General features: G+C 40.4%; 1 protein-coding gene across 1 annotated transcript in view; it reads left to right on the forward strand.

The window, feature by feature from the left end:
• The window catches only part of ABCB1 (ATP-binding cassette, sub-family B (MDR/TAP), member 1), an 85362-nt gene that overhangs the window by 49614 nt on the left and 22161 nt on the right, over positions 1 to 13587 (forward strand). The window contains exons 14-20 of the mRNA XM_005876137.2: positions 278 to 448; positions 2761 to 2922; positions 4535 to 4711; positions 5399 to 5545; positions 8207 to 8314; positions 9251 to 9328; positions 12056 to 12139. Coding sequence (XP_005876199.1) covers positions 278 to 448; positions 2761 to 2922; positions 4535 to 4711; positions 5399 to 5545; positions 8207 to 8314; positions 9251 to 9328; positions 12056 to 12139 — 927 coding nt within the window. The remainder of the gene's footprint in view (positions 1 to 277; positions 449 to 2760; positions 2923 to 4534; positions 4712 to 5398; positions 5546 to 8206; positions 8315 to 9250; positions 9329 to 12055; positions 12140 to 13587) is intronic.

The following is a 13587-nucleotide window of genomic DNA, read 5'->3' on the forward strand; positions in this document are numbered from 1 at the left end:
ACCTCAGCGAACGTACCTCAATCAGAGTGAGGACATTTTTAGTAAAGGCCAGCTTAGGAGTTCCCTAATTAAGTTAATAACAATGTACCTACCTATATAGTTTAAGTTTAAAAAATTTGGCTCTCAAAAGAAATTTCAATCGTTGTACTGTTGATATTTGGCTCTGTTGACTAATGAGTTTGCCGACCACTGGTCTAGGGGATTCCTTCCCATCTTAAAACGGGAGCTGAGATAACTTGTGCTTTTGCTAAATCATCCTGTGTTTTCTGTGTTGCAGAAATTTGACACCCTGGTTGGAGAGAGAGGGGCGCAGCTGAGTGGCGGACAGAAACAGAGAATCGCCATCGCTCGGGCCCTGGTTCGCAACCCCAAGATCCTGCTGCTGGATGAGGCCACGTCAGCCTTGGACACTGAAAGTGAAGCAGTGGTTCAGGTGGCCCTGGATAAGGTATGTGAGCCTCAATTCAGACAAACCTGATTCATAAGCATAAGATCATCTCACCATAAGTTATTCTTAGTATTTTTATTTATTGATTTCTTTTGAGAGAGAGCAAGGTAGAGAGAGAGAAAAGGAAGCATCAGTTTGTTGTTTCACTTATTTATGCATTCATTGGTTGATTCTCTTATGACAAACTTGGCGTATCAACACGATGCTCTAATTAACTAAGCTACCTGGCCAGGGCCTTAGTATTATTTTTTTTTTAAGTAAATTTTCAATCGCTTCTAAAGTGATTCCTTCCACTATCAAAATAAAATAATCAGGCCTCTGGATCTGTTTGTTTCCTTTCTATTTATTTATTTTTTTAAATAGAGATGAATAAACTCCCATTAAAAGGTACTTGCAAATTTTTAAAATTGAACAATGAGAAATACAGACTCAAAGCAAAATGGGTCTTTATTGTAATCTTGAAAATGTAGTTTTAGAGAAAACCTGTTATTGAGATTATGTGAGTTTTTACTTTTGTCGACAAGAGGGAAATATAATCCGAAGGTTCACGTTTAATTTCCAAGATGTTAAAGGCTTAATGAAGACTCCATGGGAAATGAGAAACCTCTTATCCCCCAGAGAGAGGCCATGAAATGTCCTTGACTAGCAATAGGGTTTGAACTTCCTCCAATTCTTGAGTTGGTGTGACTCATTCACCAAAGAGGATTTGAGTGCTTCTTCTGTGCCAGGCACTAGGTGCTGTGTCCCTGGCATACAACGTAACCAGGCCAGCTCCGTGAAGACAAGGAATGTGGAGACCTTTTAACCCAAAAGCGCTCTGAGTGGAAGTGTCACAGTAGAATTCAAAGATGAACTAGTATTTGTCCCAACTCTTCCTCTCTCTAATAATAAAACAACACTGCATGTTCCTTTAAACATCCTGTCATTGTGCTTAATAGATTGTTGAGGGAGGAAAAAGGTTATAAAAATTGTGTGGTGTTTTCCGCCTTCGCTCTGCTTATCTGTAATTTCACATCTGTGTTTTCTTATTATTCTACAGTAGTATTAACTTATAAATAAAAACTATTTTAAAAGGTTGCATTTAAAAATACTTTCTGCTGCCCTGACTGCTGTAGATCAGTTGGTTGGGCATCTTCCCATGCACTGAAAAGGTTGCTGGTTCAATTCCCAGTCAGGACACATGCCCAGGGTGTGGGCTCAATCCCCCATAGACGGCTTGCAGGAGGCAGCTGATAGATGTTTCCCTTTCACACCGATATTTCTCTCTCTCTCCTGCTCCCTTCCTCTCTCTCTAAAAATCAACAAAAAAGTATTAAAAAATTTAAAAACACGTTTTTGTTATCCTTTTCTTGAAAACATCCAAAGCATTGAGCCATTGTCTTCTCTACTTTCTAGTTGCCATTACCTAATTTTCCTACATGTATTGTTCTCCTTAGAGTTTTCCACTTTTTCTCATATTGATCTTGATATCTTTTTTGGTAATTTGTTTTGAGAATTTTATTGCCAGTTCCAGAAGGAAAATATAGAGTACCAAATATCATAAGCATTGGAAAAGTTACAAAACCTAAAGAAATCTCATACAAGTTCTGGTTATCTGGCTGTGTTTAGTATTAAAATAACAATGAGATTGACATTAAAAATATCTATAGCTCTTCAGTGTTTCCATAGTGCTTCACCTAGGCAAAGTATCATTTACTTAGAACTGCCTGTGTGTATGTTACAATGCTTCATGTGCATTATTTTATTTAGTATCACACTTATTCTAAAAAAATGAGTACTATTATCATCCCCATTTTATGTTTGAATGCATTGATCCTCACACAGGTTAACAGATTTGGATAAAACACTGGAATTCATAAATGGAAAAACTAAGATATGAGGTGAAATCAATGTGACGCTGAAGTCTATCTGGACTGTGCTGCCTCCTAGTTACTGCCTGTCTTGATCCTCCAGAAATCCTGTGAAATAGCTAGTGTGCACCAGTGTGGCACACTGGCCTGTGTCTGCTCTGATTGGCCAATGCCTGGGCTGTAGAGTTTTTACTTTGAATAAGCCCCTAAACTGTAAACTTAGGGGTGTACATAATATTAACATGTGACTATCATATTTATACTTATCTTTATTATAAGTATAAAGCATCATTTAAGCCAGTATCAATTGACTGTATATTTACTAAAGCCAGAGACTACATTATATAGCTTGGATGGTTTTACAGTGTGCAAGGCATTGATACTCAGTAAACACAAGTTGAATGAATAAATTTTTGCCTAAAATTGTTCATGTGTTCAAAAGACAAATTTTCCTCTCTTTAGGCCAGAAAAGGCCGGACCACCATCGTGATAGCACATCGGTTGTCTACAGTTCGTAACGCTGATGTAATTGCTGGTTTTGATGATGGAGTCATTGTAGAAAAAGGAAATCATGATGAACTCATGAAAGAGAAAGGCATTTACTTCAAACTTGTCACAATGCAGGTACAGTCTACCTCCAGATTTTCCTAAAGTACCTCAGGTATACACTGATTTTGCTGTGCTTAGTACTATAAGTAAAGGTAAGTTGATTTGATTATCTTGAGAAGTGGGGAAAAAAAATACTTGAGGGATTTAGGATAAGACCACTGTTTTAGATATCTTATTTCTCTTTAAAGGAGGGAAAATAAAGAAGGCTTATTAGAGAAAGTTAAAAAAAACAGTCTAAAAAGGTTTAAATGTGGCTGTTGAGCAGAATAGTGGTTAATCTGAATTGAAGTGTTTGTAAGCAGAAAATGCATTCCAGATTCTGAAGACTTAATACAAAAGAATGCAAAATATTTCAATAAATATCTGCACTGATTACATGCTAAAATGCTAATGTCTTCAATACATTAGGTTAAATAAAATATGTAATTAAAATTGATATTACTGGCCAAGAGACATATGAAAAAATGCTCAAAGTCACTGATATCAGAGAGATGTAAATTAAAACAACAATGAGGTATCACCTCACACCTGTAAGAATGGCTACCATCAACAAATCAACAAATGACAAGTGCTGGTGAGGATGTGGAGAGAAGGGAACCCTAGTACACTGCTGGTGGGAATGCATACTGGTGCAGCCATTATGGAAAACGGTATGGAGTTTCCCCCCAAAATTAAATATGGAACTTGCCATTTGACCCAGTGGTCCCACTTCTAGGACTATATCCTAAGAAACCCGAAGCACCAATCAGAAAGAATGTATGACCCCTATGTTCATAGCAGCACAATTTACAATAGCTAAATCTGGAAACAGCCCAAGTGCCCATTAGTAGATGAGTGGATAAAAAAGCTATGGTACATTTATAGCATGGAATACTATGCAGCATAAAAAAGAAGAATTTCTTACCCTTTGAGACAGCAAGAGTAGAGACCTGGAGAGTATCATGCTAAGTGAAATAGGTCAGTCAGAGAAAGACAAGTATCACATGAATGCACTCATATGTGGAATCTAAATAAAAAATAAACTGATGAACAGAGTGGATCCAGAGACATGGAAGCATGGAACAGAGTGTGGAATCTCAGAGGGAAGGTGGGGGAGAGTGGGTGGGTGGAAGGTAATCAGCCAAAGAACTTGTATGCATATATTGAGGGGGTCAATGGGGGAAAAAGGGGGCATATGTAATACTTTCAACAATAAAGAATTATTGAAATCAAAATATAAAAACAAATTCACACAAAAAGATTGTTAGTACTTATCTCACACTTTTTAATGTGGCCACTGAGAAAATTTAAAATGACAGCTGTGGCTCACAGTATGGCTTATACCATGTTTTTGTTGACAGCACTGGTCCAAAGCAAACATGATTGAGCCAAAAACACCCACAAAACAGATGACTAGATCAGCTATGTGGAGTGATGCCATGCCATTTTAGCATATTTAATGGGAATCCTTCTTATTTAGTGGTTTTAATTTTCAAATACATTATAAAAAACGAAATAGCAGTTTAACTTTACCCTTTCCTGTATGTTTACTCAGATTGCCATTTTCCTGGATACCTGATATTCAATGATTAATTTTCATGGGTTAACTGAGCCTAACCAGCTTATGCATATATCTTATTTATTTTAGACAAGAGGAAATGAAATTGAATTAGAAAATGAAATAAGTGAATCCAAAAGTGAAACGGATGCCTTGGAAATGTCTCCAAAAGATTCAGGATCCAGTCTAGTAAGAAGAAGATCATCTCGCAAGAGTATCCGTGCACCACAAAGCCAAGACAGAAAGCTTAGTGAAAAAGAGGCCTTGGTACGGAGGGCTAGGGCTGGGGTAGGAGTGGGAACAAGAAAGGATTATCCAGAATCCTCCTGTCCTATCCCCCAGAGTGTTTCACAAACCAAAATCTCAACATGTTAGACTTGGGCTAGAATTTATGAATGATAATTTATAGGTCAAGAATTATAGAATTATAATGTATAATGTGAAGAGAAATATTATTATAGGTCTTCAAATATAAACATTTCTATTCTTTTATCCCTACTTGCAAATATTCTTGTCATGTTTGTGGAAATATCATTTAGTTCTTTAAAAATAGAGGAGTAACAATCAGTCAGTGCTTTTAAAGTATTTATATTTTTTTATTTTAGAGAAAGAGGAAGGGAGAGGGAGAGATAGAAACATCTTTGAGAGAAACATTAATTTCTGTCTCCTGCATGCCCAACTAGGGATTGAGCCCACAAGCTAGGCATGTGCCCTGACTTAGAATCGAATCAGTGACCTCTTGGTGCATGGGTCCACGCTCAACCAACTGAGCAACACTGGCCGGGCATGCTTTTTTTTTTTTTTTGAAGCTAAAGAACCATCAATTGATTAGGAAATAAGAATTAGATTCATTCATTAAAATTTTTTTATATATGGAAGAACTGTTCATCATTAAATCAATTAAGTATCAATTCTTTTTCTTAATAGCCTGTTGAACTATTTTGTGTTTTCCAGGATGAAGATTTACCTCCAGTTAGCTTTTGGAGGATTCTAAAGCTGAATATCACCGAATGGCCTTATTTTGTGGTGGGTATATTTTGTGCCATTATAAATGGAGGCCTGCAACCAGCATTTTCAGTGATATTTTCAAAGATCATAGGGGTGAGTGTTTATGTTTACATCTGGATTTACTTGTGAGTCCTGACTAAAGAATGAACTGTTCATATTTGTAATCCTATATAATAAAAGGCTAATATGCAAATCAACTGGACATCTAAATGACCAGTCGCTATGATGTGCACTGACCACCAGGGGGCAGATGCTCAACGCAGGAGCTGCCCCCTGGTGGTCAGTGCGCTCCCACAGGGGGAGCACCACTCAGCCAGTAGCCGGGCTCATAGCTGGCAAGCACAGCAGTAGTGGCGGGAACCTCTCCCACCTCCACAGCAGTGCTAAGGATATCTGACTGCTGTCAGTCGAAATTCCCCCGAGGCCTCCCAGACTGCAAGAGGGCGCAGGCCAGGCTGAGGGACACCCCCCTTCACCACCACCAAGTGCACAAATTTCATGCACTGGGCCTCTAGGTGTATATAAAAGCCACAAAGAACATGTACCTTTTTATGAAACTAAGCAGCTTGAAGATGTAAGAATAGAAGTCTGGTAGTCGCTTTCTCTAGGCCCCAGGGGACCAGATCCCTGAAGTAGTCAATGAAACTGACTAGGTGACTGAACCTTACCTGCCATCACTAGGCTCTGAGTAAACGTCATGAGCTGTCCTATCACCACCAGGCAGAGAGAGTCCCTCGTGTATTTGTCAGACTGGCCTAAGAGGGAACTCTTCTCTGGCATATGAACTTACCAAGACGTGAGCAGGCCTAGCTTGCTGCCTCCATAAGAAGTCCATCTCGTTTATTAAGATGCAAACAAATGGAGCAGCTTCCAAAAGATTGCAATTGTCATACATTGGTTGCACTTGCTTTTAATGATGGCATTTTCAACAAAAAAGGTACAATCCAGGCAGGAACGCTTTCTTTTTAGTGACAGATATTCAAACCTCAAGCTGAGGATACCCTGGGCCTAACTTCTGGAAATACTATGGAAAAAGAAATTGATCACTACATAAAACATAGGCCAAACACTAACTTTTGATTATATCAAAAACTGCCATAAATATCCAGGTCTACCCATGCCTGGCTAACTTATTTCAGGTTGCCATTCATATGCTTAATTTATTCATTCAAGAAGTATTTTTTCAGTGTCTGCTTTGTGCCAGCTACTGTTCTAGGGGCTGAAAAGGTAGCAAGAAGGAAAACAGGGTCTGATTGCATGGAGCATATGTTCTAGGTCAGGAGTTTAGCAAATTTTTTTTCTATAAAGGATAAGATAGTAAATTTTTCAGGCTCTGTAGACCATATGGTCTCTGTGGCAAATACTCAACCTTGCCATTGTAGTGCAAAAGTTGTCATGTTAAAACGTTATATATTGCCCTGACCGGTTTGGCTTAGTGGATAGAGCGTCGGCCTGTGGACTGAAGGGTCCCAGGTTCGATTCCGGTCAAGGGCAGGTACCTTGGTTGCAGGCACATCCCCAGTAGGGGGTGTGCAAGAGGCAGCTGATCGATGTTTCTCTCTCATCGATGTTCCTAGCTCTCTATCCCTCTCCCTTCATCTCTGTAAAAAATCAATAAAATATATTTTTTAAAAAAATAAAATAAAAAAAAAGCAAGTGGTCCAGACTGACACATTAGCTCCTAGATATTATTAGGTAGGCAATCAGCCATCGGCCTCATTGAAGGTTTGTAACACGGAGTTTAAGGTTGTGGGCTGTGAGTTAGGTTGCTTGGGTTTATATCCCTGGATCACCGCTTGCTTGGCTGTGTTACTTTGAACACGTTAATTAACCTCTCTGTGCTTAGTTTTCCTCTGTGTAAAACAGTGATGATAATGAAAAAAACCTCAGGAGGTGATTGTGAGGATAAAAGAACAGTATACATGAATTTGCTTAGAATAGTACCTGGCACAGAGTAAGAACTCACTGATTGGTAACTATTATTTTTGTTGGAATGACATCAAGAAAAATTAATTTTTTCTAAAAAGCTTTTTTTCTTTACAAAGAATAAAATTGTCTGGGTTGGGTTAGGAATGTGGCTGTTACAACGCTGATTTGGGCTTACTGTTTAGAGCGATGTTTGCTGTCTTCCCCTGTGGAGTGGTTATTCTCTGCGTTCCTAGAGCCCAGTACATCCTAGTAGCTCTTCTGCCCATCTCTGGGAGTGTCTCCATGTGTGGTGTTGGGTCAGCTGGCTGTAGCTCCCCACTGGCTTCCTAACTGGCCATGCTACAGAGAAGGCTGGGTCAAGGAAACACCTCTCTCTTTTTTTGCACTGAGTGGACGACCACCGCTTTCTGATTCACCCAAATCACATCAGCAGACTTGTCTCCAGACACCTTGGGACAATTTGAAATGTCCAAATTGTAAAGCAGTGAATGGCCATACGGTGTAGTTTCCTACCAAAGGAGGAGCAGAGTATTCGGTCTCAGTTCCACTTCACAGAGTAGGTGTGGCACTCATGGCTCCAAGGGGGAGTCTGAGCAGAAAAAGGGTTGGGTTGATTTGGGAATGACAGACCCATTATCAGTCTCTAAGGATAATGGGAATGACAGACCCATTATCAGTCTCTATCAGTTTGGGATTAAGGAAGCCAGCCCCAACCTTCAATATACCAAAGGCCTCTTAACCCCTGGTTACTGTGCTAGATGGGAAATGGGTCTGACCCTGAATGACTTCTTTAGTGATTGAACCCTTTAATTATTTTCTTAACAGATTTTTACCAGAAATGATGATCCTGAAACAAAACGACAGAACAGTAACTTGTTCTCACTGTTGTTTCTAGTCCTCGGAATTATTTCTTTTATTACATTTTTCCTTCAGGTAAATGTCTACATTTTCACTTTATTGATTTTGAGAAATGCATCATTATTCTACTCTGGGAATTTAAAAACATCTATTTAATTTGCTTTTTACTAGAATTGCTCCTATATTAACTGGGCTATTCGCAGCTAAATTTCTTTGGATATTAAAAAAAAAAATGTTTTGCTTCCTCTGGCTCCCTTGCTTACCTCCTCCTCTTCACTCTTACCATCCCCAACTGTAATATTAATGAAATCAGAGGGAACAGAGCAAAGGAATTCAGTGCCCTAAGAGATTAGTATTGTAAGGCATTATGGGTTTTCGTGTTAGACATACGTCAAGTACAAGTTGAACCAGTTTTTAATGTTGTATCCTCAGGCAAATAAGTAATTTAAACTAAGTTTTCTCATTTGTTAAATAAGGATCATTAACTGCCCTAGATCCGTGGTCGGCAAACTGCGGCTCTCGAGCCACATGCGGCTCTTTGGCCGCTTGAGTGTGGCTCTTCCTAAGCCTTAGGAGTACCCTAATTAAGTTAATAACAATGTACCTACCTATATAGTTTAAGTTTAAAAAATTTGGCTCTCAAAAGAAATTTCAGTCGTTGTACTGTTGATATTTGGCTCTGTTGACTAATGAGTTTGCCAACCACTGCAGATGATTAAAAGAGAGAACGTGACTAAGTGCCTAGGCCTGTGTGAGGTGGTTCTTTCTTCACTTGTGCTCTTTGCATCTGTTTCTTCCCTCTCTCTCAGTCGTGCCCAGCATGCTATTGGGAGCACAGTGGAGCTGTGGCTGCCTTCCTCCTCTCCTCTGATTCTGCAGGAGACGCGGGCTGTCAGGACGGCCTCTGCTCTGCTGATGCCCCAGCCAGGCACTTCCTCTCTGCCACCATACCATCTGCACCTCGGCCTCTGACAGGTCCCCTTCCTTATGGTGTCTTCTCATTCTCCACAGGGCTTCACATTTGGCAAAGCCGGAGAGATCCTCACCAAGCGGCTTCGATACCTGGTGTTCAGGTCCATGCTGAGACAGGTATTTGCATTGAGGACTGGGCCCTGGGATGTGCAGAGCTCCTGGGCCTGTGGATGCAGGTGGTGGGGGCGTTCTCAAGTCACTCTTAGGAGCTCCTGCATTGCTCTTCCCTGGGTCTCATGGGGAAGATGAGGCTGGATGCCGCCAGCTGCAGGCTCAGGCCCTGCCGCCTGCCTGTCTGCAGGGGGTGGGCTCAGGATGGCTGCGAGGCAGTCTCCAGAGCAGGTTCACCCCCAGCTTGGCCTCAGCAGCTGTTGGCAGAGCAGGCAGAACTGATCTTCAGTCCCCCTCCTCCTTCTCCTCTCTCTTTCCTTCTTTCCCCTGGGAAACCCAGGGTGCTGGTGTTTCTTCCCAGCAAGGGATGCCCTCTTGCTTCCCACAAGGCACAATGCACCCCACGCCCATTTCTTCACTGCCCCGTTCCTTTGCTGGGGCCAGACTGATGGACTAATTTAAGCTGCAGTGTTACTAGCTGATAATGACTTAATTTAATGGCGCTCGCATTTTACTCCTTCAAAACCCTAACCGATAGAGGTGATGTTTTCCTGGGGAAAGGGGTCAGGAGATTCGAGGAATGTAGCCCGAAGAAGTCCAGTTCAAACAAGAAAGTTTCTTTAATAACCATCATGAACATTTTGCGTGTGACTTTGTAATGTAATTTTCCACTAATCATTTACCAGTGAGTAAAAGGATGCCCCCGAGATGCCGAGGCACTGGAACCTGGCTGGGAAACGTCTGTTTGCTATCTTAGAATTCCTGGGTGATATTCGCAGGTTCCCAGCTGTCTTTGGTTCCTCCATGCTTTCCCACTCCTACCACTCAATGCCACTTTAAAAGAAGACAGAGTTATCAGACTTGGTACCTAGTGACCGACAGAGCCAGGGCTGAATCTAATGGGTGACAGAACACTATTCAATGGAGGGCCCTGACTTAGGACCCTCAGTCAGGTTTTGACAGCTGAGATTCCTCTTTGGCTCGAGGCTGACCCTGGTCCAGGGCCAAATGCCTCGTTACCCCCTCAGCCCCTAGGCCAACTCCTAGGTCCAGTACACTTTGAAAGGTGAGCAGATGGCTTGTGTAATGCCTTCTACATAAATTATGAAATCCAGTCATCATACATTTAAGTGACTTCTGCTTATAATACTTAGTATTTTATAAGTCATTCAAACCTGACTGGACCCCATCTTCAAGGAAGTTAAGTTCCAGTGCGGGAGGCACCTGGGGGCTTGCTTTACAAAGCAAGTTGACACGTGCTAGAATAAGTTATAATGCTGTTTTTTCTTAATACTTTGGGCGGGGGTGGGGGGAATGATAGATACTGCTTTAATGCAAATCACCAGTTCAGATAACTTTTTAGGACCATAGTTATTTTTGTAACAGACATAAATGTATACCTCAAACATACAATATTTTTCATATTTGTGTATTTAAAAACGTAAGTGGTTTTACAAAGAAAATACTATTTTACATTGAATGTGAGTTTTTAGTCTAGATTTCTTTTGGTGAGTTTTTTAAAATCTAATTCGTTTATTTTGCCCTGAACAATAGTTACCTAACTGCTCTTCAGCTTCTCTGTTTGGCCATCTAATAAACTTATTTAATAAGTATTTCATACTTATTTCCAGAATTGAATTTTAGACTTTCCCCTCCCCACATGGCCCATTCCTTGTCTTGTCTTCCTCCATATTAATAAACAGCAGCTTCATTCCACCAGTTGTTCAGGCTAAAATTCTTAGCATCATCCTTGACTCCTTTCTTTCTGTTTAATATTACAATAGCCTTCTAACTGGTCTCACCACCTCCATCCTTATCTCAATGCAGTAGGTTCATCTCCCAAGAACCAGAGTCATTCTTCTAAAATAAAATCAGATCACAGACCTCTCCCCAAAACCTACTGAAAGCTTCCCATATCTCTCAGGGTAAAAATCTGGAATCTTGGCAGTTGACTAGAAGGTCATATAAGGTGTGGCCCCCCACTACCTCTCAGACCTCATCACCCACAGCTTCACATATTTTTCGATATATGCACATAGTCAATATATGCACTGACTCTGAATATGCGAGTGGAGGAGTGGGAGAGACAAGTGAGAAAGGAAATCTGTCTAGAGGAAGAGGCAACTTCTACAAATGCACACAAAGGTGCTTTTAAGACTAGTGGCAGCCCTTCGGACATTCTTGTTTGTGTATGAGCAGATCAAGTACGTCTTTGCCACAGGGCCTTTGCACATACTATTTCTTCCTTCTCTCGGAAATTCTCTTTCTTCTCTTTTTGCAGATCTCTTCTCAAATGGCACTTTGGAGAGGCCTTCTCTGTCACCTCCCTGTCTATAAAATAGCACCTTTCCTCACTTTTATCCTTCTTACTCTGCTCTATGTTTTTTCATAGCATTATTACCACCTGGCATGGTATATATTTATTTGTTTGTGGCTTTCACCTCTAGAATTCAGGCTTCCTGAAGGCAGCAACTTTGTCTTTTTGTTGTTGTTGTTGTTCACTACTGTATTGATTGAACACTTAGAAATCATCTTTGGAACAAATCAGGCAATCAAAAAAATTTGACACATTTATGTGTTGGTCTGCTAAGTCCCTTTTCTTCTCTATTGAGTGTCAAATCCTGAGTGCTAAATGCAGGAGATGTAAATGATAAACAGAACAGACTCTCTCATTGTCTTTGGAGCTAAGAGTCTTTGGGCTTTAAGAGAATAAAACCATTTTCTGTGCCACAGGATGTGAGCTGGTTTGATGACCCCAAAAACACCACTGGAGCATTGACGACCAGGCTGGCCAATGACGCTGCTCAAGTCAAAGGGGTACGTGCCTCCTTTCTGTGGGTGTTTGTCTCCGTTGGCCACTTTGAATCTCAGCATGAAACTAATTTCCTCATTTCCGGTGTTAGTTCCCATTATATTTAAGAAAATGTTAAATAAACATATAACCTACACAGTATATCATGTGCCTGATAGCAAAAATGTTAACTATTTCAACATCATATGCTGTTTAGTGTATAGATAACTTACAAGCTTTCTTTTGTTATTTGCTATCTTGTTTATGCTATTAACAGTATGCACATGGAAAGATGATTATTTAGCAAAGGTGTTTATCAGCATATCACACAGGAATCAGTCTGTTTTAATGTTCAATTAATCGACAAAATTTTAATTGCCTCCAGAAAAAAAAAAGAATGTATGTAGTTGCTATAAGAAAGTTTCGGGGCTGTAGCTGGTTTGACTCAGTGGAGAGCGTCAGCCTGTGGACTGAAGGGTCCCAGATTCGATTCCAGTCAAGGGCACATTGCCGGTGTTTGTGGGCTTGGTCCCCAGTGTGGGGCTTGCAGGAGGCAGCTGATCAATGATTCTCCCTCATTGTGTTTCTATCTCTCTCTCCCTCTCCTTTCCTCTCTGAAATCAATAAAAATATATTTTAAAAAATAAGAAAAAGAAAGTTTGGGCACTACATTCAGAGGGGAGGGAAAAAAACCTTTAAAAAAGCTTGAAAGAAATGCATTGGAAGCACATTAAAAAGTTAAAGCCAGGGTAGAAGGAACAACATTATCTGACTATAAAGCTACATTTTGCTGCTGTATGAATCTCTTTCATTGATATAACTAGAAACTTGAACCAGGACATTTTGATTTATGGATGAAGTGACAATTCCTTCTACAACTACAACTGTTTATAGCAAAAAAAAAAAAAAAAAGCTTTTATTGAGAAAGCACAAATATTTTGGAACTGGATTTCAAGCATAATGATGGTGTTTTTGAGGAGGAAATAAATAGCAGGAGAGGGAAGAACAGGAAAAGGTGAGGAGAAAAATGAGTAGGTGAGGAAGTGAAATACAAATACATGGGGGTACAGTGGAAAGATTGCGAAGGGGCTTCGTGTGTTTCAAGAGATGAAGCATTTTTCTTCCCTTGCTTCACACTTGGGCGGTGGTGTTTGGAGTGTTACCTCCTCTCAGCCCTACGTTTTGAAATTAAATTAAACCAAGGGGCTTAATCTCCTCCCAAACACTCCCCCCCCCCCAGCTTGCAGGTTCTAGATCTTTTAGTTCATCTTTCATGAACTATATAAAAGAAGAATTTGTCATCGTTGACCCCTGTTACTTATTTCTGTGGCCTTGACTAACATCCAAAGCTAAATATTTATATGTGTGAAAGGTGTGCCCGGATAACTCTTGGGCCCCGCACTGGGGGGAGGTTCTCAGTGCTTCTCTCAGCTGTCTGCTGTGGGAATGAGCTCTAAGCAGGACCTGTAAATGC

This window comes from Myotis brandtii, unplaced genomic scaffold (assembly GCF_000412655.1).
Source record: "Myotis brandtii unplaced genomic scaffold, ASM41265v1 scaffold48, whole genome shotgun sequence".
Lineage (NCBI taxonomy): Eukaryota > Metazoa > Chordata > Mammalia > Chiroptera > Vespertilionidae > Myotis > Myotis brandtii.